This window comes from Mustela nivalis, assembly GCF_964662115.1.
Source record: "Mustela nivalis genome assembly, chromosome: 17".
NCBI lineage: Eukaryota > Metazoa > Chordata > Mammalia > Carnivora > Mustelidae > Mustela > Mustela nivalis.
This window is the reverse complement of record NC_139036.1, coordinates 36967886-36993698: the sequence shown is the minus strand read 5'-3', so window position 1 is coordinate 36993698 and position 25813 is coordinate 36967886. Positions and strand designations below refer to the sequence as shown.

At 40.7% G+C, this 25813-nt stretch overlaps 1 protein-coding gene across 6 annotated transcripts in view; it reads left to right on the top strand.

Moving 5' to 3' along the window:
* Positions 1 to 319: 319 nt before the first annotated feature.
* The window catches only part of LUC7L3 (LUC7 like 3 pre-mRNA splicing factor), a 28638-nt gene continuing 3144 nt past the window's right edge, over positions 320 to 25813 (top strand). For 5 of the 6 annotated variants that reach the window (XM_082708433.1, XM_082708431.1, XM_082708430.1 and 2 more), the window contains exons 1-9: positions 320 to 581; positions 11777 to 11843; positions 14893 to 14932; positions 15741 to 15885; positions 16853 to 16927; positions 18292 to 18396; positions 20143 to 20304; positions 20701 to 20984; positions 22684 to 22844. In XM_082708433.1, the coding sequence (XP_082564559.1) occupies positions 483 to 581; positions 11777 to 11843; positions 14893 to 14932; positions 15741 to 15885; positions 16853 to 16927; positions 18292 to 18396; positions 20143 to 20304; positions 20701 to 20984; positions 22684 to 22844 (1138 nt within the window). In that variant the 5' untranslated portion in view covers positions 320 to 482. Of the gene's footprint in view, positions 582 to 11776; positions 11844 to 14892; positions 14933 to 15740; positions 15886 to 16852; positions 16928 to 18291; positions 18397 to 20142; positions 20305 to 20700; positions 20985 to 22683; positions 22845 to 25373 lie in introns of all 6 variants that reach the window. The other variant, XR_014305090.1, reaches the window with a different exon arrangement.

Below are 25813 nucleotides of genomic sequence, written 5' to 3'. Positions count from 1 at the left end.
TTCAGCCTCCTCCACTGGAAGATGGTACCGACTGCACCCCGTGGTGCGAAGGGTTCATTTTCCGAGCGGAGTCCAAGGTTCCACACGGAGGCTCCCAGTGAAAGAGCTCGGGGAAGACCCGAGCCTGGGGAGGCAGACGTGCTGCGTTACGAAGCCGCGTGGCCCTTAGTTCCGCCGGGCGCGGAGTAGGGTGCTGCTACCCGCAGAAGCGGAATCCGAGCCCGGTTTCGGCAAGCCCCGCCCCCGGGGCGGTGGAAGCGGACTCCTCCTCACCTCCCAGATCTGGGCGTGTCCCCGCGGGCGCACGCGCGCGCACGGCATGCTGGGAAGGCGCCCGCGCGGCGGCCATTTTGTCTTATCGGCTCCTCTTTAGAGGAGGCTTTTCGGCCTGCGAGAGGGCCAGAGGGGTTGGCGACTGTGTCGCCGGCGTTTTCTTTGGCGGGTGCCAGGGCAGGTGGGAGCAGCCGCCCGAGAAAAGCACCATGATTTCGGCCGCGCAATTGTTGGATGAGTTAATGGGCCGGGACCGAAACCTCGCCCCGGACGAGAAGCGCAGCAACGTGCGGTGGGACCACGAGAGCGTAAGTCCCGCGGGCCTTGGGTCTGTGCCCGGGCGCCGTGGGGGAGGGGAGCGGCGCGGGCTGGGGCCCGTCCGGCCGTCGGCGCGATTTGGGGCGCGGGCCGCACCGGGTCGAGTGTCTGATCCTGTGGCGGCGGGGGAGGAGCCCGCCGGGGTCCGGGGATGAGGGATGATTTGTTTTTGTTGTTGTTTTTAGTATCGAGGAAGTCTGAGAGGGCCTTTGGCAGAATTGAATAGCACCTTAAAAAGGCAGGGAAACGCGGGAAAAGATTTTTTTTTATATCTAGCGGCTCTTGAGTTTTTAACCTTATGAGATAGAGAAGAAGGCACATTCTTCCGTTATTTGGGTTGAGCGTCGTATTTAGACCGAAATTTCTGGGGAGGGTTAGTGATAAAAATCGTGGCATTGTATTACTTCCAAAAAGGGTCCATTTCGATGCTTAACGTGAGGAAATAAAATTCCAAGAGGTCATAACTTGGTAGGGTTTCCCGTGATGGTTTACAGATACCGTTTGAGAGCAGCACGTTTCAGTTAAGCTAGCTCTTCTTGTAGATGGTTGTCATGTTTTTTTTCTTCACTACAAGACTCCTTTGATAAGAGTACAGGTATCTTGATGAGCCCTGAGAAACGTGTAGAATTGTTGAATCATTATCTGGTACTCCTGAAACTAATAAGACAATTATATTTGAATGAAACACAACTCATTTGGTCCTTTTTACCTTATGAGCAAAGGGTAACTATAACCCTAGTTTCACAGATAAGACTTGAGAGGCCACCCAAGGTCTCTTGGCAAAGTTAAGCGGCAAAACTAAACCTAATCTTTGTAGTCCTGTTCACTCACCACCACAGTTCTATCAGACTGACGTCTGTGCAGATACCCGTGCATTTCAAGTGTTTTGAACATGGCAGTGTTAGGTTTATGTTAGGTCTAGAGAAGAGATGTAGATTCGAATCCTACGTTGCTTGCAATTACAGTCAAACAACGTGGTAATTTAAAGGCAGTTACTAATCAAAACAGGTATAGTTGGACAGTAGGTTTTCTAAAAAAGTTGTGTTTTGTTTTTTATCGTAGGTTTTGGTCAGAGTAAAATTTCTTTTGTAATTCAGGAAAATAAGCGGTGCTAGATGAGTCCTTTCAGTATCTTAAGTAAGTGCCTAAGCTGTAGTGGGTTGTTGCTTGATTCCAAAGTAGTATGAAGGGTAATGGTAAAATTTATTGTGTGGGGTCAAATTCACAAGTTTGTTGTTGACTTCAAGGGAGGGGAAGCTTTTTGAAAGCTTTTCTCCAGCCCCACCTTCTTTCTTTTCTGACATTGGGGTTTTTCCCCTGCTTGTTAAATAGGAAGCTGAGTAACTTCGTTGCTTATTTTGATCCTCTTTTTTTCTAGGCATTTGTCACTGTGAAGTCCGTTTTTCTTTTATTACTTAGGGATCTTTCTATCTTGTCTTGCAAAATAAAGAACATTATGATTTAGTTGATGTGCAGATAGGACATTTTGGACATAATGTATTTGGGGTTAAAAAGAAAATTGCTTTTGACTGCCTGCTTATCAACTGGAACAGTCTAAAATCTGTGCCTCCTTGGTTTTGAACATATGTTGTGGAAGAAACTTTGTTTTCTTGATACTACTGTATTGCCACATTGCTTTGTATACCATGGGTTTATAGTTGGCAGTGGGGCTCTGGGAATTGCAGTTTAAGTCTTCTGTCATCTCAGCCCTAATCTTTGGCTTAAGGTGTTTCTCATTTTTTAAAAAAATATTTATTTGATTGCAAGTAGGCAGAGAGGCAGGCAGAGAGGGAAGAAGCAGGCTCCCTGCTGAGCAAAGAGCCGGATGCAGGGCTTGATCCCAGGACCCTGAGATCCTGACCTAAGCCGAAGGCAGAGACTTTAACCCACTGAGCCACCCAGGTGCCCCCTAAGGTGTTTCTCATTGATTTTAAATTCTCGGCACTGTCACCAAGATTCTTTATGCCTGAATGACAGATTTACTTCATTCCCAATCCAGGGATTTGAAAAAGTCAAATTACTGCTATTTCACATTGATGTCTGCTGGGGTTCGGGGAGAAGGTTGATGTTGACCTGGATCAAAGCACAGGGCCTCTTCGAAATAAGACTGAATTACTTCGGGGTAAAATAAAGCAATAAAGCTGTGGAAGCTCGTACATCACTTCCGGGTTATTTGAATATCTTAGGCTGTTGGTTAGTCGTGGTAAAATCCTGGGAAAAAATGGACAACCCCAACATACACTGTAAAGGTTTCAGGATCATTGAACCTGATATTTCAAATATTTTTACATTCCTCTTCTATCTGGAAATTTTTCTTTGCTACCTTTGCACTGGATGGGAAAAGCTATTTCAGCGGGGTGGAGTCCTTTTGTTTAACAATTGAAATGGAAACTTTACCATACTGGTAAAGGTAGTTCTTGGTTGTCTCTATTTGACCAACCTGTGGGATTTGTTTTAAATGCAGATTTCTCTTCTTTGCCTGAAGAGATTCCAATCTGTAGGCCTGTGGGACGGCCTCAGAAATCGGGGTTTTCTTTAAGTGGCCTCTTACACATTCTAAAAGCTTGTGAACTGTAGCTTCCTGGACCCACCTGATTAGTCTTGGGTTTTTAATTGTGAGCCCATAGCCCTTGAAGCTCATTTTTAAGTGAAGTATGCATCAGTGATGTAAATTACTGACCTTTCCTTTGTTTGTAATGGTTTTTATGTAATCACTATCCCCGGTAAATCTTGGAAAGTGCTGCACTGGGGTTTTACAGCATTTCCAACTTGTAGATTGTTACCTTGATGTGAGAGAAAGTAGTTTTCAGCTAAAGTCAGATTAGTTTTAATACCATCCCAAGGATTCATTCATATATCCTACTGCCTCGTTTATTAATATTTTACAATTTCTTGATGTTAGTATTTTGCATTAAGCAGTTTGTTTGCGCTGCCCCATTAATTCTAAACAACCACAGTAATGAGGAAAGCATCTGATTTTTTAACTGCCTAGCATGAGCACCTTTCAGTTAGTGTCCACATGGGGAGATTTCAGTCTTTGCTAGAGAAGGCATGATAGCCGTCTCCTCATCTGAATAATTTAGATTGTGGGGGATTCCCCCCCCCATTTATTTAGTTAAGAGAAGGGGAGGGGCTGACAGAATCTTAAGCACTTTCCACTCCCAGCGCAGAGGCTGGCATTGAACACAGCACAGAACTCCATCTCAGAACCCTAAGAGCATGGCCTGTGCTAACATCAACAGCCTGATGCTTAACTAACTAAGCCATGCAGGTGCCCCCTGTTCTTTAAACTTTTTTGTGGGAGATTTTACAGTTTGATCTAGAGCTTTCATTATTTTTATATAACAGGAATTTTATAGTTCAAATTGAGGTTTTTACATGTAGATCTGAACCCAGAAATGAGATTATTTAACTGGTTCTAATAATATCCAAAATGGGATTTCTTTCATAATTTATCAAACTCAAGTGTGCCACCTGTTCAGTGACGGTTTAATAATTTATGGAGGGAATTGAACTAAATGTTCTTTTCTAAAATCTTCAGAATGTTAACAGGTATTTTCACTGACACTGAAAGTTGTTTGGAAAAGAAAAGTTAAAGCTCTGTCTACACTTTTACTTGTAAACTTGGGAAACAAAAATTAGTAATTATAGTGCATGACATCTAATCTAGGTATTTTATTGGATAGTTTTAGTTTAGAGTCACCCAAATGTTCTTTCTGACAGAAATGTAGGCATTTCTGGTCCTACTCCGTAGTACATGGTAAGTGTTGGGCTTATCCAAGCAGCAATCTGTTTGTATGTGTAGATAACTGCTGTTTCCTTCTTCTTCCCAAAATATATACAGAAGTAGAATAAATTCTCTATGTACCCACACCTAATGCAACGTTATCAGAACGTTGCCAGTGTTATTTTTCTATATTCCCTATCCTTTTCTTTATTTTGAAGTTCTATCATTTAAGCTTTAAGTACATTATTATTTATCTTTAAAATATAAGAACTTCAAGAAGGCATAACCACAATATTACCATCACATTGAAAATACTAAGATATTTCTTTAATATTTATTTGATCGCTTTAGGAAAAATTTATCATTAGAGTTGATTTCTTCACAAGGGGAGAAAGTAGTTTAAGTTAGTAATAGTGCTTCTTTGTTTTATGAAATATGCTTAATTTTCTCATGTTTTCTCTCTCCTTTTTTTAAAAAAGATTTATTTATTTTGGGGACAGGGAGAGAGTCTTAAAGCAGACCCCATGCTGAGCCCAGCACTGGGTTCCATCTCATGACCCTGAGATCACCACCTGAGTGGAAACCAAGAGTCAGCTGTGTAACTGACTGCACCATCCAGGTGCCCCAGTTTTCTCATCATTTCTTATTTGTAACTTGGAGGAATTTCATGTATTCATTTATTCAACAAACATGTAGCACTCTAATAGTATAGTTATGGCGCTTGGCCTGAGAGAACCATTAGTCTGATGGCAAATGTAAAGGACTAAACATGCTTTTGTAACATAATTTGGTACGTGCCATAGGACATGTGTAGGGTCCAGAAAAGAGCACATGAGACGGACCTCTAATAAGTTAGACTGGGGTATTTGGGAAAGGCCTGTTCAAGTGGCCCTTCAATATTGGGACCTGAAGGATTAATAGGAATTGGCCTCAGGGAGTGGGAGAGAAGACAGAGGTTAGTTAACCAGGGGCTGGAAAAAATCTTAGGCCTGAAAAATTGTGAACAGTACTATGGCTGGAGCCTGTGTTCTTTTTTTTTTTTTTTTAAGATTTTATTTATTTGACAGATTGCAGAGAGGCAGGTGCGCCGGGGGTGGGGGAGGAAGCAGGCTCGCCACTGAGCAGAGAGCCCGATGTGGGGCTCGATCCCAGGACCCTGAGATCACGACCTGAGCCAAAGGCTTAACCCACTGAGCCACCCAGGTGCCCCTCATGTTCTTTTTTTGTTGGGGAAGGGAGCATGTTGATAAATGGGCAGGAATCGGTTTTGAGTGTTTTTTTTTTTTTTTTAAGATTTTATTCATTTATTTGACAGAGAAATCACAAGCAGACAAGCAGACGGAGAGGCAGGCAGGCAGAGAGAGAGGGAGGCAGGCTCCCCGCCGAGCAGAGAGCCCGACTCGGGACTCGATCCCAGGACCCTGAGATCATGACCCGAGCCTAAGGCAGCGGCTTAACCCACTGAGCCACCCAGGCGCCCCGGTTTTGAGTGGTTTTTATAAGCTTTGTTAAAAGTTCGGACTTGACGCCTGGGTGGCTCAGACCACTAAGTGCCTGCCTTAGGCTCAGGTCATGATTCCAGGGTCCTGGAATCCAGTACCGCAGTGGGCTCCTTGCTCAGTGGGGATCCTGCTTCGCCCTCTACCTGCCGCTCCCCCTCCTTGTGCTCTCCTGCTCATGCTCTCTCTCTGACAAGTAAAATCTTAGGAAAAAAAAAAAGTTGGGACTAAAATTATATTGGGAAACAATTGAAGGTTTCTAAGCAGATTGAGTATCAGATGGACTGTTGCCAACATGATGAATTTTAAATTCCAATATTTAGATGACCAGAACTAGAAATTGAATAAATCCTTTTTATGATTTGTTTATAAAATGGACTTGTTATCTCGTGGAACAAAAAATGTATCCAAGGTTATTAGAATACCAAAGAAACTCATAGTTGTCTGTAAAGACATTTATATGTCCTTTAATGATTTGAAGGCTTTTTTATCCGTAAATAATAACTAGCTGGCCTGGTGGGGTGAGAAACAACTAGGAATTCAACTGAATTAGGGAAAGCAGTTCAACAAAAATGATGCAGATGGCTTTGAAAATACTTGATTAGCTCAAGGAAGAATTCTCTCATTGTTTGATTCAAGCGGGTAAAGAAAAAAAATCAGCAAGGTATTCTTAAGGTACTTTTGTGATCAGAAGTGGTCTAAATGGATGACCAGAGTTGCTCGTGCCTTGAAGAAGTGAATATTAAATACTAAAAAAAAAAAAAAAAAGGATTGTTTTTGTTAAGGTGGATTTCTCAGCATATTTTGAGTTAAGATACTTACACTTGCTTTAAGTCTCCCAGCTTGTGTGTTAAGTTTTCTTTGCATTAAATAATGTTCTTTCCTTTAAAGATTGATTCCATTAATATATTGGAAATGGATTTGTTTTCCCTCTGAGTTTAACACCATTAAAATTATTTTTTTCCCAAAGGAGACATGCTTGCTGTAAAAAATTAAAATTTAACTTAGAAATAAACAAGAAGTCTGTTCTTGCCTCCCCTCCTCATTGCCAAATTCCTCTTTTCCTAAAAACTTATGTATATACACATTAAGTGAAAGTTATAGGGAGCTTAATGTAATAATATGTATAAATGTATATTTAACAATTTCCATTTCTATTGTGGCATCTTGTGATTCTTGATCTTGGGTTGTGAGTTCGAGCTCCACCCACATTGGGTATAGAGATTACTTTTTTTTTTTTAATTTTTATTTATTTATTTGACAGAGAGAGATCACAAGTAGGCAGAGAGGCAGGCAGAGAGAGAGAGAGAGAGAGAGAAGGAAGCAGGCTCCCTGCTGAGCGGAGAGCCCGACATGGGACTCGATCCCAGGACTCTGAGATCATGACCTGAGCCGAAGGCAGCGGCTTAACCCACTGAGCCACCCAGGTGCCCCAGGTATAGAGATTATTTTAAAAATAAAAATTTTTTTTAAAGATTTTATTTATTATTTGACAGATCACAAGTAGGCAGAGAGGCAGGCAGAGAAGTGGGGGGGCAGGGGGAGCAGGCTCCCTGCCAAGCAGAGAGACAGATGCAGGGCTCAATCCCAGGACCCTGAGACCATGACCTGAGCTGAAGGCAGACGCTTAACCCACTGGGTCATCCAGGCCGTAACAATAAAAAAATTTTAAAAAAGCAGGGGCGTCTGGGTGGCTCAGTCTGTTAAGCATCTGCCTTCAGGTGCATCATATCCCAGGGTCCTGGGGTGGAGCCCTGCATCAAGCTCCCTGTTCAGCAGGGAGCCTGCTTCTCTCTCCTCCTTTGCCTGCACGCCCCCACCTGTGTGCTTGTGCTTGCTCTCTCAAGTAAATAAAGTCTTCAAAAAAAAACCAAAAAACATAAAAGATAATAAATCTACCTTGGTTTTTTCTTTTTCCATTACCAGCCAGGCTGCAGTGAACATTCTGGTACATAAAGCTGAGTCACTTGTAGGGCTCAGAAGGGTAATGGCTAAGGCGAATGCACTTTTTACATTTTGATGATGCTGCCAAATTGTCCCACAGCCCTCTAGTATTGTTTAGAATGTCATTTTCCTGGTACTGTTTCACAGGCCAGATAATTGTTTTAATTTTTGACAGTTTGACTTTGTTTAATATGGTAGTAATTTGCAACTAAAATTTTGAGTCAGATTTCTAAGTTTGAATGTATTTCTGCTTTCTCGTCACTGGTAGTGGATTCACTAAATAATGCTGTTGAGATGGAACTCTTGTTAGTAGCCTTGCCTTAGATTTATCAAGAGGATAAATCTCAAGAATTCGGGCCCCCCCTCCTAGGTATCTGCCCCTCCCACCTTTGGTTATCAGACTATTAACTCCATGATGGCTATTTCGTGAAGACTTGCTGAGTAAAAGACAGTAGTGTTTGTTTATTTTTTTTTTAAGATTTTATATATTTATATGACAGATCACAAGTAGGCAGAGAGGTAGGGAGAGGGCAGAGCCACCCACGCGCCCCTGAAAGACAGTTTAAAAGATCTTTAGTGTCTGGGGAGGGTTAAAGAAGCAGTCTAAGTAGCTAGAGTTTAATGGGTATATTTTGATGTGCCATTGTGTTACAGTAGTATTTTAAGGAGAGTTGAGTGGAAAGGGGATATAGATCCAGATTGAGAAAGGGGGGTTCTAATCTGGATTCTGTAAATAGCTCGATATCTTTAGGGCAGGTCATTTGTTCTCTCTTATCTCACATGGGGTGATTGGACTAAATTTTAAGAAGCACATGTTTAGCCCATGGCCAGTCATGTCTTACTTGGTGTGTCTACTGCCTAAAACCATTTTTTAAAAAGTAGCTTGAGTAGTGTAAAAATCAGACAAATTTTCCCCTCTCTCCTAGCGTAACAAACATAATTTAAGTGTTAAAATCTCATTGTGAAATATTGTCTTTTTTTTTTCATACATGGAAACCAAAGCAGTTAAAGTCTGTAGTTCACAGTGGGTGTCAGCCAAGATTCAAACTCTGCGCGGTGTTCTCTCTCCAGACATACCTGTTTCACACTTGGCCATTTCATACTGGGTTAAGCCTTTTTCACAATGTTTTCCTTATGCCTAGAATGTCTTGCAGTCTTTCTACTTCTTAATTTAAGAAGCAGTTCAAGCTTCACCACCTGTGATAACCTGGCATTCCTGACTAAAATCACTTCTGTATCTACTGTTGGATGTGTATTCTAACACTCTTGTTTTTTGTTATTGACTTCTGTTAGACTGTCATCTTCTTCTTTTTTTTTTTTTTTAAAGATTTTATTTATTTATTTGACAGAGAGAGATCACAAGTAGGCAGAGAGGCAGGCAGAGAAAGAGAGGAGGAAGCAGGCTTCCTGCTGAGCAGAGAGCCCGATGCGGGACTCCATCCCAGGACTCTGAGATCATGACCTGAGCCGAAGGTCAGCGGCTTAACCCACTGAGCCACCCAGGCGCCCCTAGACTGTCATCTTCTTGAGGAGTCGATCTTACTCAGTCTTGGATTTCCTGCAGTGTTTTTAGCATGTAGTGTTAAGTGATTGTTGAAGTGCCATTTTCTACCTTTCAAAATTAAAATGTCACTTAAAATTAAATCACACTTTATTTTTTAAGGCTGTTTTAAAAATTCATTTAATCAGGGGCGCCTGGGTGGCTCAATGGGTTAAGCCTCTGCCTTCTGCTCAGGTCATGATCTCGGGGTCCTGGAGTCCTGGAATCAGGCTCTCTGCTCAGCAGGGAGTCTGCTTCCCTTCCCTCTACCTGCCTTTCTGCCTACTTGCAATCTCTGCCTGTCAAATAAATAAATAAAAATCTTTTTAAAAAAATTCATTTAATCACTACACCCAGTATAAGACTCAAATTCACCACTGCAAGATCAAGAAACAGTTGCATGCTCCGCGGACTGAGCCAACCAGCTGCCCATAAGTGCCACTCTCTCTCTCTCATTATGTATATTTATTATTTATTTAAAATATTTTTTATTTACTAGAGAGAATGAGCAAGGGGGCGGGGCAGAGGGAGAAACAGAGCCCCATCCCAGGACCCTGAGATCATGACCTGAGTCCAAGGCAGATGGTTAACTGAGCCACCCAGGCCTCCCTAAGGGCCACTTTAAATTAAAATCACATGCGGTACTTACTAGATTTGAGAGTGTGTTCATTTCAATTTTTTTTGGAATTATATTTCATTTAAAAACTGACATAGTACATTGAAGTTTTGACCAGTTAGAATCTATGTTTGTCCTTTTTTGTTTGTTTGTTTTTTAACGTGGGGCTTGAGCTCATGGTCCTGAAATAAGGAGTCCCATGCTCCACCAACTGAGTCAGCCAGGTGCCCCCAAGAATCTGCTGGGGTTTTGATTTGTTTTTGGGGTTTTTTTTGGTTGTTTTTTTTTTTTTTTTTTTTTAGAAAGTCTTATTTGTATGAATAAGGCTTAAGTTTTATAGTAAAACTACATAGCTGTGGGAAATCACAAGTATTTTATTTTATTTTTTTTTAAAGATTTTATTTTTATTTATTTATTTTTTTTTTAAAAAGATTTTATTTATTTATTTGTCAGAGAGAGAGAGAGTGCAAGCACAGGCAGACAGAGTGGCAGGCAGAGTCAGAGGGAGAAGCAGGCTCCCTGCGGAGCAAGGAGCCCGATGTGGGACTCGATCCCAGGACGCTGGGATCATGACCTGAGCCGAAGGCAGCTGTTTAACCAACTGAGCCACCCAGGCGTCCCAAAGATTTTATTTATTTATTTGACAGACAGTAATCACAAGTAGACAGAGAGGCAGGCAGAGGGAGAGAGGAGAAAGCAGGCTCCCTGCTGAGCAGAGAGCCCAATGCGGGGCTTGATCCCAGGACCCTGGAATCATGACCTGAGCCAAAGGCAGAGGCTTTAACCCACTGAGCCACCCAGGCGCCCCACAAGTATTTTAATTTTTAAAAACAAGTATCAGTTTATGACAAATCTTGTAGCTAGTAGTAATCATAAGTGTTACAGAAAAACCACACATTATATGGTAAAGTGCAAACTCAGATCTGGTCAGTTTGATTTCAGTAAAAAATATTATTAAAACTAAGCTTCAGTAAATATTATACTGATAATTTTAAGAATTACATGAATTCCAAAAGAATTATATGATTTCCTTCCTAGAAAAAGTTTGTATTGGCTTATATTTTAGAGTCAGGAGAGGGACCATGGAGGTGTTCACTCTATTTGTTACTTTATTTTTTATTTTTAATTTTTTTATATTTCATCTTTTTAAGATTTTATCCACAAGCAGGAAGAGTGTGTGGGGGGAGAAACAGGCCTCCTGCTGAGCAAGAGCCTGATGTAGGGCTTGATCCCAGGACCCTGGACTCATGACCTAAGCCAAAGGCAGACTCCTAACAACTGAGCCTGGCACCCAGTCGTCCCTCTTGGTTTTTTTTAAAGATTTTATTTTATTTTTCTTTAAGTAACGTCTGCAGCAATGTGGGATTGGAACTCACAACCCTGAGATCAAGAGTTGCATGTTCTACAGACGGAGCCAGCCAAGCACCCCTATTTTTTTTTAATGATGAGCCTTTTTTGAGGATTATAGAGATTGACTTGGTTTAAACAAAGAACAGTAGTCTTATGTTTTATTAGTTATGATGATAAATAGAAATTCTATTAAAAACAAAAAGGATGCACAGTAGTAAAATTTGTTCTTCTGGTTCTCTTCCATATTGTTGCTATGTGGGGAGAGTGGTGATTAAAAGTAGATAGTAGGAAATACTGGTGCCTCTGTCCTGCATTTTTTACTGAACTCTGGGAGTTGGAAAGTCATTAATTTAACTAATGTGGTTTAACAAAAAAAAAAAAAATTGTTCTTATTTGGTTGAAAGATGAAGGTTAAGAAATGAGAAAATAGTAGTTTGGTACCCTTTTTCAATACAGTTTTAAAGCTGAACAATTTTTAAAAGTTAAGTACCTTTATTTTTCTCCACTAGGTTTGTAAATATTATCTCTGTGGTTTTTGTCCTGCGGAATTGTTCACAAACACTCGTTCTGATCTAGGTAAGTGAATTTTCTTTGTAGCTTTTATCAAATTATGATTTAAAATAAAAACTGGTGCTTTATAAATTCCAAAAAGTTTTCTCTTAAATAAGGTTTGTTGATAAAATAATTTCTTTCTTGGCTTAGATTTTTGAACGTATTTTAATAAATGCCAATGTAGTTAAACATGGTGGCTTACGTGAACATACATGTCTATTTCTACTCCCTCCCAAAACCCTCCACTAAAATGAAAATTTAAAAACAAAAAAGGTGTAAACAGAAGAAGAGGTAACAATTAGTGATATCAACGAATTTTTGGAAGATGACAAGTGGATGGAAGAGTAGCAGCAAACTCAACAGAGCAGAACAACCTCTACCCTAAAAGCCTGCAGAGTGGGATATTAAAAGGAAGTGTTTGATCAGCAGAACCCTGAATAGGTTCAGCATTTGGAGGCACCAGGTATCATAGCAGAGTTGAGTCATGGGCTAAAAATGAAAGATAAGTCCAGTTAGGGTCTCTCACCTGTGACATTTGATATTTTGAGCTGGATATTTTTGTTTTAGGGGGCTGTCCTGTGCATTGTAGAATGTTTAGTAGTATTCCTGGCTTCTGCCCACTAGATGCCGGTGGCACCCCTCAACTGTGACAGCTAAAACGTCTTCAACTAAAAAGACATTGCCACATGTCCCTGGAGGGACTCTTAAAACCTGTGCATCTGGTGATGTTCTGTCTCCCACCCCTGCACCCCAGGAGACACTAGGGGGTCTTTTCTGGAGATATTGGACCTGTAAGACTGTAGTTCGATTTGAACCACAGAATGCAAAACGAAACAAAAACCGGTGATGTTCTTCTCCCAAGGATGATACATAATTAGTATCATTCTAGAAACATAAAAGAGAAGTTAATTATTTTAAGCACAGTGCTTGCCCTAGAGTCTTATAAACACATTAGGGCTGGACAAATCTTGCTGTTGGGATTCCAGACACAGCACAGAGCAGTAATGATTAAAAATGAGACTTATTAAGAGAGTTAAGTCTATATTCTTAATAGTGGGGTTTTCCCATTCCCTTCCTCTGCCCTGTTCCTAGAAGGATACAGCCAGATGTTTTTCCCCAGGCAGAAGAGAAGAGGATTCTTTAGAGAAAGTGAACAGTTCCAGAGAAATGATCTAAGGTACTGACCCTTGGGGAATCTCCTAAAAGAATTTTGCTGCCTGATTTTCCTGTGGTGAAGCCCATTAGTTGGCAAACCCTGCCTATGCATACCAACTTCCAGTTAGATTTTGGAAGTGGTTGCCGGCCAAGGAATACCAGTTAGATGCAAAGAAAACCTTCAACACAGCAGATGAATGAAACCAACTGGGGCTGGGGAAGTTTAGTGGAATTAGAGATAATGGGGAAAGCAGAAGAAAAGATACTTTGTTGTTGTTTTAAGTAAGCTTTATACCCAATAGGGGAACTCACAACCCTGAGATCAGGAATTGCATGTTCTATGGAATGAGCCAGGCCGGTGCCCTAAAATACCAAAAGTCTTAAATAAATTTAGTATCCTCAGAGAAATAAGAGTGTATATAAGGAATAGGATGTTGTATAAAAAGGGAACTTTCGAAAAACCAAAAAGAGCTCTTGGAAATTAGGACTGAAGAAATGTGAAATAAAAATCAGTGTAAAGGTTTGAGAATAAAATCAAGGAAATTTGCTGGAATGATGGGTGATCAAACAGAAAAGATTAAAATTTGAAAAAATAACATCAGTACAACACTAGTTAGGAGTTCTAGAGAAAGCAGAAGGGAGGAAATTAAAGATTTTGCAGTACTGAAGGGCAGTAGTCTATAGATTGAGTGGGTCCTTCAAATGCTCAGAGCACACTGGATGAAAAAAAATCCATTCAAAGGCACCATTCAAAAACCACTGAAGTTTCAGAATGGTGGGAGTGGGGCAGGGACACACAGGATTATGAATCAGAATGGCCTCAGATTTGTCAGTAACACCACCAGAAGCTTGAAGACTTTGGGAGATAAACCCTCAGGATTCTGCGTGAAAAAAATAATTTTCTTAGGTTAGCTTAATAACCAAACTCCAAAGTATGAGAGAGAAAAAAGACATTTTCAGACATATAAGATCTCACAAAATTTATCTCCCATGATTCTTTTCTCTGGAGATGCTACCAATACATGGGTATAAAACCAAGGAGAAAAACAAGAGATCCAGTAAACTGCATTCAATACAGACAGAAAAAGAACCTCTCAGGATGACAGCCGTTATTAGTGAGCTTAGCCTAGACTGAAGCACAAAGAAACCTCAGGGGCAAAACTGAAGCTGATTATCTGATAGATTCGGAATCTTGAGAGAATTTCTGTAGCTGACTTAAAGTGTTTGAGAAGAGTTCAGAAATACAGAAATCTAAACAAATGAAAAGAATTCCAACAGAAATGTGAAGCATATCTTAAGTCATCATAATGCCTCAGCATTTGTTTGGCTCAGTGGGTAACAGTACTTGCATAGTCAAAATGTAAAGTGTTTATTTAACTAACTAAATTTTTTTTGACCTGAAATTTTGATGTCTAAGATAAATTAAGAAAAAGCAAAATAGTTTAGAAATATGGAAATAAATTCCAGAAGGCAAAGGTGACATGGTTGAAATTGGTTGCCTTCTGGAGTTAGGAAGGAGTAGGTCCTTGAGCATTCTTGTATTATTTGGCTTCATTTGCAGACACCCCAGATTAGTAAAAAATGAGTGGTTCACCCTCCTCACAGTTTCACTGGATGGCAGAGGATACAATTTCTCTTTTCTTCAACTTCCTCTTCTTTTTTCTTCTCTCTCCTTATCATATAGTCTCTCTCTATTATACTGATCTTGAAGATTAAGGAGAACAATTTTCATGTGTTTACTTGGGCACATTACTTTGTGATACATTAGGCTCAGTATAGGTGTGTACAGACTATTTTGTGATGAAATGGGTCTTGTTTTCCTTTTTTTTTTTAAGAATTTCCTTTAGTTTTGGCAAGAGAAAAGATGGTTAACATCACCAATAATTTATACATTCATATTTCTCATCTTTTTTTTCAGGTCCTTGTGAAAAAATTCATGATGAAAACCTTCGAAAACAGTAAGCTCTCTTTTTTGGTCATTTCCCCCTTCTTCATCATTCTTTGGTTTAGGGGACAAGGATTGAAGACGTATTGAAATTAGTATAAAATGAATGTCTTGCCGAGGTTCTGTTCATTAGTTGGGATGGTAGAAAATCATAGCTTCGAAAATGATATGATTAGCTACCTTATGAGTGCATATTTTACGCTTAAGCACTACTGTATCCTAAGCTTTTTTCTCTATCATGTTAGGTTTTGTTTTTTTCTTTCTTTCTTTTTTTTTTTTCCTTCTTTTTTCTCATAATCCTGATTTTATAAATGAGACTTGTCCTGGGGCCAGGGTCATAGATCCAGTATTGTGATAGAACTGGTGTTAAAGCACCTAGCTTTGCCTTATTGTAAAGTCCATGCTCTTAACCAGACATGATGCTAAGTACTTGTCTTCTCACCAGGATGAGAGACTAGAAATTGACTGACTGACTTTCTTTCTTTCTTTTTTTAAGATTTTATTTATTTATTTGATAGAAACACAGCAGGAGAGGGAGCACAATTGGGGAGTGAGAAGGGGAAAAGCAGGCTTTCCACAGAGCAGGGAGCCTGATGTGGGTGGGGCTTGATCCCTGGACCCTGGGATCATGACCTGAGCTGAAGACAGATGCTTAACCACTGAGCCATCCAGGTGCCCCTAGAAATTGACTTCTTACATATGGGTTTACTCTTCAGAGTAAATGCAACAGTTCATAAGATTAGTTAAAATAGAATATGTGAGTTGTAACGGATAAAGATTTGGAAAGAAAGTAATGCTTATTAATTTTTATCCTTAACCAGGTATGAGAAGAGTTCTCGTTTTATGAAGGTTGGCTATGAGAGAGATTTTCTGCGATACTTACAGAGCTTACTTGCGGAAGTAGAACGTAGAATTAGACGAGGCCATGCTCGTTTGGCATTATCTCAAAACCAGCAGTCCTCTGGGGTGCGTATGAAATTAGTTTGTAGTCTTTGTAAAGTGTCCTTACTCTTGACACCCACAGACCTCCCTAGTATTGAAACTTGTGGTCAAGTTCATTAATTTGTATTTTTTTTAATTAAGATTTTATTTATTTGACAGACAGAGATCACAAATAGGCAGAGAGGCAAACAGAGAGAGAGAGGGATATGCAGGCTCCCCGCCAAGCAGAGAGCCCGATGAGGGGCTCGATCCCAGGACCCCAAGATCATCACCTGAGCTGAAGGCTCAACGCAGAGTCACCCAGGCGCCTCTAATTTGTGTTCTTTTAGAATGATATAAACTTAAAGGGCATTCATTTTTTTCAGTCTTTATTTATTTTTATTAAGGTTTTTTTTTTTTTTTAAAGATCTTATTTATTTATTTGACATACAGAGATCACAAGTAGGCAGACAGGCAGGCAGAGAGAGAAGAGGAAGCAGGCTCCCTGCCGAGCAGAGAGCCCAATGCGGGGCTCCATCCCAGGACCCTGGGATCATGACCTGAGCCAAAGGCAGAGGCTTTAACCCACTGAACCACCCAGGCACCCCTTTTTCAGTCTTTATTAATAATATTCATTTTGCTACTCGTTAAGATTTTTCTCATTATCCATAACTGACAAAATATGTAATTGAGTACCAGAAATTGAAGATAATTATTCTTGTGACTCAATATTTTAACTGTTAAATACAGATACTATGTATGGTATGTGAAAGCTTGAATATTTGTTTTTTACTTACTGATAATGCATTTTATTTTATTTATTTATTTGACAGATCACAAGTAGGCAGAGAGATAGGGCAGGGGGGTGGGGGAAGCAGGCCCCCCACTGAGCAGAGAGCACAGTGGGGGCACGACAGGACCCCAGGGTCATGACCTGAGCCGAAAGCAGAGGCCCCACCCACTGAGCCACCCCGGTGCCCCACTGATAATACATTTTATTATCTCTTAATAGGCGGCTGGCCCAACAGGCAAAAATGAAGAAAAAATTCAGGTTCTGACAGATAAAATTGATGTACTCCTACAGCAGGTAAGAGTTGTGTACATTAATAACAAAACATTTGGCATAGATACTTAACCAAAGATAAAAGGTGGCAAATATGTATATGTAAAGGTGCTCAAAGTCATTAGTCATTAGGGAAACACAAAACCACAATGAGATACTTACTATGTGTCTGTCAGAATGGCTACAATTAAACAGACCATCTACCAAGTGTTAATGAAGATTTGGGCAAACTGGAACTAACCCACACTGCTGGTGGAATGTAAAATGGTATAACCACTTTGTAAAATTGTAGGTTTTTTTTTTTTTTAATTAAGATTTTATTTATTTGACAGAAATCACAAGTAGACAGAGGGGTGGGGGAAGCAGACTCCCTGCAGGGAGCCTAATGCAGGGCTTGATCCCAAGCCCCTGAAATCATGACCCAAGCTGAAGGCAGAGGCTTAACCCACTGAGCCACCTAGGTGCCCCAATACAAAGGTGTCTTTTTTTTTTTTTAAAGATTTTATTTATTTAACAGATCACAAGTAGGTAGAGAGGCAGGCAGAGGGGGAGTGGGGAGGCAGGCTCCCTGCTGAGCAGAGAGCCTGATGAAGGGCATGGGGCTCTATCCCAGGACCCTGAGATCGTGACCTGAGCTGAAGGCAGAGGCTTAACACACTGACCCACCCAGGCACACCGTATGTTTCTTAAAAAGTTAAAAAAAGATCTACCATGAGTCACTCCAGTCCTAGATAGTGACCCAAGAGAAATAAAAGCATATGTTTACAGAGTTATATTACCAGTGTTCGTAACGGCTTTGTTCGTAATTGGCAAAATTCCTAAATGAACCAGCTCAAACATCTGTCAGTTAAGTGCTGTTATGTATCCGTGCAGTAGAGTACTGCTCAGTAATAAAATGAATCAACAACATGGAACACTGTGGGTGAATCTTAAGATAATTAGGCTGAATGAAAGAAGCCAGACTAAAATAAGTACATAATTCCATTTATATAGAGTTCTAGAAAATGTAAACTGATCTCTGTACTATTCTAGAAAATGTAAACTGATCTGTAGGGACAGCAGATCCATGATCTGGGCGGAGGTACTACGAAGGAAATTTGGGGTAATGGATGTGTTATCTAGACGAGGGTGTTAGTTTCGTGGTTGTCAAAACTTCCTCAGATTTTAAACCTTAAAAATACGCAGTTCATTGCATGTCAGATCTACTTTATTAATGTTGTAAAAAAATTAGAAGGGTAAATTTAACCCAAAGAGTCTTCAATAAACAAAACCAAAAGACCCAAAACAACCATGAAATGGTAATGAAGCTTGGGGAAGAACAGAAGAATGGTTTGGTTAAAACGGAGTCTTGACTGCTTTGCCTTCTTTTTTTTTTTAATCCACCTTAGATTGAAGAATTAGGATCTGAAGGAAAAGTAGAAGAAGCCCAGGGGATGATGAAATTAGTTGAACAGCTAAAAGAAGAGAGGGAATTGCTTAGGTCCACAACCTCGGTGAGTAGCAACCTCATTTTGATTTATCCAGGCTGTTCACTGTGAATACTAGGACCTATTCCTAGTTGAGAATTGCAGTGAACAGTTTTCTAATGTCCTAAATCAAGAGTCTGTAAACTGTATCTTAAAGGATACATAGCAAATACTTAAGGTTTGTAGGCCACAAGGTCCCCTGGCTGATATCAAGCTCTGCCTTTATATTACAAAAGCAGCTTTGGATAATGCATAAACAAAAGGATGTGGCTGTGTTCCAATAAAACTTTATTTACAAAAACAAGCTTCTAGCTGCTGCATGCCAACCCATGCCTTAGATCATGAGTATTCACTGGGGCCTGGGTCAGTCAGTTCGTCTTTCTTTCTCTGTCTTTCTCCTTTCTTCCTTATTTTTTAAAAGTTTTATTATTTGAGAGGGAGAGGGAACACGAGTGGAGAGAGGGAGAAGCAGACTTCCTGCTGAGCAGGGAGCTCAACATGGGGCTGTCCTAGGACTCTGGGATCATGACCTGAGCCGAAGGTAGACGTTTAACTGACTGAGCCTCCCAGTGCCCATAGATTTATTTATTTTTAGAGAGAGAACATGGGTGTAAGTGGGGAAAGAGGAAGAGAAGCAGATACCCTGGGAGTGGGGAGCCCAGCTTGTGGCTCAATCCTATGACCCTGAGAATCATGGAAATCAAAAGTTAGGCATGACCGACTGAGCCACCCATGTGCCCCTTAACTTTCTTATTATGATATATTAGCCCATACTATTAATTAGAGAATGTGATATTCCGGTTTTGGATTTTTATTTTTAATATTTTTATTTTTATTTATTTGACAGAGATCACAAGTAGGCCGACAGGCAGGCAGAGAGAGGGGAGGGGGAGAAGCAGGCTCCCTGGTGAGCAGAGAGCCCGATGTGGGGCTCGATCCCAGGACTCTGGGATTGTGACCTGAGCCGAAGGTAGAGGCTTTAACCCACTGAGCCACCCAGGCATCCCCTCACCTTTTGGATATTGATGGTAGAATGTAATTGGCCATTGGTTCCCAGATACTGAATAGGATATGTACAGATGATGCTCAGTAAGTTCTGTTCCCTAAGCATTTTAGGGTTAAACCAAAAAAATTTTTTTAATAGATTTTATTCATTTATTTGACAGAGACACAGAGAGGGAGCAGCAGCAGGGGTTGGGGGGTGGGAGAGGGAAAAGCAGGCTTCTTGCTGAGCAGGGAGCCTGATGTGGGGTTCAGTTCCAGGACTCTGGGATCATGGCCTGAGCCAAAGGCAGATGCTTAACTGACTGAGCCACCCAGGTTCCCCAGACAGAATTTTTTAAAAGTAAGTTCTGTTCCCATTTTAGGCTTGAACTCACAACTGAGATCAAGAGTACATACTCTACTGACTCGCTAGCTGGGCACGCCTTGAAAAATATTTTTAATGTGGAGGCCACACCTTTAACCTGTTGAAACTAAGGAATGAATTGGGACTAGAATAGATAGCTTTCTGAAAGGTAGTTAACATTTTTCAAGGTTTTGCGCGCATTTCATTGGTTATAGTTGAGTGATGGGATCTCAGTCCTTCCTTGGGATACAGAAAGTTTCTTGCTGTTGCCTTTGTTTCCCTGCTCTAAAAGTTTACCAGTTGCTTCTTAGGCTTTGGGGAAAGTCACAAAATTTGAAAACTATTTCAGATTGTAAGTACTTTGTTGGATTTTGTTTCTTCTCTTTTTTTCAAATACTCTTAAAATAACTGATCTATCATTTCAGACAATTGAAAGTTTTGCTGCCCAAGAAAAACAAATGGAAGTTTGTGAAGTGTGTGGAGCCTTTTTGATAGTAGGAGATGCCCAGTCCCGAGTAGATGACCATTTGATGGGAAAGCAGCACATGGGCTATGCCAAAATTAAAGCTACTGTAGAAGAATTAAAGGTAAGCTTCTTGCAAGTATGCACTTTAGCCACAGCTAATACTCTCATTTTAGTATGTCCAAAAATTGATCACATAGACACATAAGCCTCTTGTTGATATTTTGGTTATTTGTGTTATTTGAAAGTATGATAATTCCTATAAATTTTTGCTATTCATCAGATAGGGCTTTATTTTCTTCACTTTTTTTGTGCCAGGAATTTGGGAGAAAGACTATCCATGAGGGCTTAGCCAAGTAACAGTATCTTACATACAGACATGGTTTTGGAATTTCTGCATTTTTCTTTCAGGTTATCAAGTTCCATACATTGATCTACACATGCTTTGCATTCAGTAACCATTGTTTGATCGTGTCTTTAAGAGAATAGTTCTATAAAAATCAAACTTGATTTGTTTTAGGAAAAGTTAAGAAAAAGAACTGAAGAACCTGATCGTGATGAGCGTTTAAAAAAGGAGAAGCAAGAACGGGAAGAAAGAGAAAAAGAACGGGAGAGAGAAAGAGAAGAAAGAGAAAGGAAAAGACGGAGAGAAGAGGAAGAAAGAGAGAAAGAAAGGGCTAGAGACAGAGAAAGAAGAAAGAGAAGTCGTTCACGAAGTCGGCATTCAAGCCGAACCTCAGACCGAAGATGCAGCAGGTCTCGGGACCACAAAAGATCACGAAGTAGAGAAAGAAGGCGAAGCAGGTACGTGGAACACATGAGACGGTGCCTTCTTGTAGCGAGTGTGCAGTATGCAGTAGCAGTTGCTAGTGTTCTTTCCTTGCTCCTGGGGAAGCCCTTAAGTATTGTCAGGCACTAGGATGGATTATGAGAGAGGAATCAGTGAGCCAGGCCACCTTCAAGGCAACCTTTTTGCTATTTCCCACTAGTCTAAGGAGGTCTGATGTACTCTTCTAGGAAGTCCATGTTACCATATGGTCTCGTTAAGCACATCTATTCTCACTGATCTAAGAAGACATTTAAATTATAAGTTATTTTGGTAAAATTACCTTCTTTTGCTTTGGATGACATCACACAGAACATAAGAACTAAAGTGCTTTATAACCAGTTCTTTTTTTTTTTTTTTTTTTTAAGATTTTATTTATTTGACAGAGATCACAAGTAGGCAGAGAGGCAGGCAGAGTGGGGTGAGGGGGAAAGCAGGCTCCCTGCTGAGCAGAGAGCCTGATGCAGGGCTCGATCTCAGGACCCTGAGATCATGAACTAAGCCGAAGGCAGAGGCTTTTAACCCACTGAGCCACCCAGGCACCTCTATAACCAATTCTTTAAAAATGAGAAAAATGAAATCCTACTTTACGGTTTGTTTGTTTGTTTATTTATTTATTTATTTAACAGCGATCATAAGTAGGCAGAGCAGCAGGCAGAGGGAGGGGGAAGCAGGCCCTGCCGAACAGAGAGCCCGATGTGGGGCTTGATCCAGGACCCTGAGATCATGACCTGAGCCAAAGACAGAGCCTTAACCCACTAAGCCACCCAGGCGCCGCATCTTCCCCCCGCCCCCCCTCGTTTTACTGTTTCAGAGTTGGGATTGAAGAGTCTTTTTTTTTTTTTTTTTTTAAGATTTTATTTATTTATTTGACAGAGAGAGATCACAAGCAGACAGAGAGGCAGACAGAGAGAGAGGAGGAAGCAGGCTCCCTGCCAAGCAGAGAGCCCGATGCGGGACTCGATCCCAGGACCCTGAGATCATGACCTGAGACGAAGGCAGCGGCTTAACCCACTGAGCCACCCAGGTGCCCGGGATTGAAGAGTTTTAAAGAATGTGGTGATGGGGCATGTGAATGGCTCAGTCGGTTAAGCATCCGAATCTTGATTTCAGCTCAGGTCATGAGCTCAGGGTCATGAGATTGAGCCCTGCAGTGGGTTCTATGCTGGGTGTGGAGCCTGCATAATACCCATCACCCCCCAGCCCTGTTTTTGCTCACCCATCCTCTCAAAGAAAAGGCATGATGGTGATTATCTTAGCACTATTTGAAAAATTGAAGTTAGATTTTCTTCTTTTTTTAATATTTTTATTTATTTGACAGAGTGAGAGAGGGAATACAAGCAGGGGGACTGGGAGAGGGAGAAGCAGGCTCCCCACCGAGCAGGGAGCATTATGGGAGGCTTTATCCCAGGACTCTGGGATCATGATCTGAGCTGAAAGCAGACGCTTGATGACTGAGCCTGGATGGCACCCCGAAGTTAGATTTTCAATAGTTTCCAATTCTTAAGTTTTCTACTGTAGATACGTATTGGGATTCTACTACTAATATGTATTAGGATTCTACTCATTTGCCTTTTAAGGGTAAGTTTTACTTGTTAATTATTGAACAGTGTATAATCTTTGCAAGGTTTTTCTCATTTTTTTCTCTTTGCTTTCCTTTTATTTTCCACTGTGAAGAAGTAGAGATCGACGAAGAAGCAGAAGCCATGATAGATCTGAAAGAAAGCATAGATCTCGTAGCCGGGATCGAAGAAGATCAAAAAGCCGGGATCGAAAGTCCTATAAGCACAGGAGCAAAAGTCGGGACAGAGAACAAGATAGAAAATCCAAGGAGAAAGGTTAGTTTATGTGAGAATTTGATTCATTAATAGGAGACTATTTTCAGTCTCTTCTCCCCACTCACATTTCTTTGGACATAGGCAGAGTTCCATTTTAAGCTCTGTTCTTTTTTTACTTAACTCCAGCAGCATTCAGTAGGAGATGGGGGCAGTATTTTCCCCTTGTCTGGTCTGTGAGAAAGGCAATTGACGTGGTATTTTCTTAGAACATGTTAAAATCACATCCTTTAGTTGTTCACCTAACGGTTTGTCATCTCTATTCTTCCAAGTATTGCATTACCTTTCAGGGTTATTAGGCTGTAGAATTTATTAGCTTATTTATTGGCAACAGTTTTTTTTATCTGCTACGTGTTCAATAGTATGTCTTGCAGAGTCAGTGTGTTGTGTTGCATTGGTTCTCGTGTGCAGCCTTCATTTACCTGTGTAATGAAGTTCTGAGTTTGTGGAAGTTGAATACCTTACCTTGTCTTAACCATGTTTTCTATTGAAACAACATGCATTTTCCTTTGAACTTTTCCCTTTGGTTTTTGGTGGCATTCCAGTGGCTGGAATGCACTATTCACAGCATTATTAATGGACTTTTTCATTTTGTCTTGGGCATGTTTTCACGTGGCTGTTCTCATCTTTTAGCTTAGTCTTCATTGGAAGATAATTCTTTTAAATCATCAGGGTCTCCTTTCTGTATTTTCTTTAGATTCTTTGAGCATCTTTCATTTTGTATTGACTGGGCCGTTGTGCTTTGCATGGGTATTGGGAATGAGAGCAAGGGCCTATTTCTCATTTTCTTGGCTCTGCTTGTTCCATCCTGTTCTGCCTGTCTGTGTCCATGTTTGATCACCCGACATGTGTGCTGCTGTGTTTGAGTTTATTAAACTGGACTTCTGTGTGACATTCATTTCTTCATTTCCTTTTTGGAACTATTCTGTGGTATTTGTTTTTTGTGGGTTTTCTGGGGGCCAGACAGGGGTTTTTGTTAGACTGAGTTAGAGAACTAGCAGTGCAAACAGTGGACATTTTTTTTTAGTCTTAGGCTTTCATTTTTCCTCAAATAGGTGTACCTTTTCTTCTTTTAAAAAAAAAAAAAAAATTTACATACATTGGTCTTTTCCCTACAACATGGAGCAAATGTTAAAAAGTAGGAAACAAGGGCCGTTTTTTAAATTTAGTGTCACAAGCTTTAAGTTCAGAAATTACTTTTGTGATTTAACAGGCAGTTGCTACAAAGTATTGTAACCTGATTTTAATTAGTTTTAAAGTTTCACCCAACCTTTTTTGTAAGGCTTTTTGTGGAATGTATCTTTTTGGTGATGGGTCCGATCTCAAGAGCCAGATAGATAATGGATGTCAGAGATCAGATTAATCACTTCTCTTTAAGTTCCATTTTAAGCTATTAGTAGTGATTATATGAAGTATGATATAGCTCTTTGCTATATCATACTTCACGTCACTTAAAATAGTTGGATTTTTTTTTTTTTTTTAGATTTTTTTTTGGACAGACAGAGATCACAAGTAGGCAGAGAGGCAGGTAGAGAGAGAGGGAGGGGGAAGCAGGCTCCCTGCTGAGCAGACAACCCGATGTGGGGCTTGATCCCAGGACCTTGGGATCATAACCGGAGCTGAAGGCAGAGGCTTTAACCCACTGAGCCACCCAGGTGCCCGTGGATTTTTTTTTTTTAAGATTTTATTTATTTATTTGACAGATCACAAGTAAGCAGAGAGGCAGGCAGAAAGGAGGAAGCAGGCCCCCTGCTGAGCAGAGAGCCTGATACGGAGCTCGATCCCAGGACCCTGAGACCATGACCTGAGCCGGAGGCAGAGGCTTTAACCTACTGAGCTGCCCAGGCACCCAATTGGATTGGTTCTTGGGAATAAAAGCTAGCTAGCCTTCCTAACTGTCTGGGATCAACAGTGAACAATGGCCTGACTAGAAAAACACGACACGTTTGTATAATTTCTGGGTAGAGCAGAAAGATGTCCTGAATTGCTTAACTATTAAAAAAAAAAATCCTAATTGTGATAAGGACATCATAGAATTTAATAAAGCTTTTGCTTAAGTAAATAAGCTGCATTGTGTTTGGATTATGGACACCAGGATTTTCCTAGTGAAGTATGGAGGAAGGATAGAAGATTCGTTTTTGGATAAAGCTCTGCATCAGTCCTGTCTTGCAGATGGGGAATGCATTACAGATTTTTCTTAAGCTTAGGGATCTCTTTTAGAAGGGGAATGATTTATTGGCTTTTGAAAATGCTACGTAGCCATTCAGGCAGTCCAAGGTATGTAGATGACTGAAGGCCTGAACTCTGAGCAGGAATAGCATTTGATAATGGCGCGAGTAAGGAGTTTCCTGCGCCACATAATACCCTGGAAATAATTTGGCTCCACAGTGGAAGGACGTGTAGTTCTTAACACCAACCCATTTAGGTTTCTCTCTTTGTCAAAGAGAGTTTCCTTTTTTAATCCATAGCCCTGAAATCCTCCACACTTTGTGGATGTCCTTAGGACTATTAAGATCTACCATATTTACATAGGACAGAAGATAAGATTATTGGACTGACTACTAGTCCTCTGCGGGGCAACAAGACGACTCTTCTTCATTGAAGCTACCTGTGCACCGGCGAAGCCCATAAGGCACAAAGGGAGGACTTTGCCACAAGGTCAGTTAGAGCGCACTGTACTGGCCCAGTTCTCATAAGTCGACGGACAGACCTGGCGCAAGCCCTGCAGTCAGCTACTCAGACGTTGCTTCGTGTGCATTTTGCAAGTCTTATGGACTGAATATGCTCCTTCACATAGTCTTCAGTTCTTCCATTTGAATGAGTGCCCCTGCTGCTGCCATGTTTTGTTTCCATTACCATCCCTCTCCCACTTACTTGCTGTTGCGTCTTAACTTCGTCCAGAATCTGTAGAGGGTTGTGCTTCTCTTAAAATGTCTGTCTTACGAACCACTCTGCTAGACTAGTTATTCTTA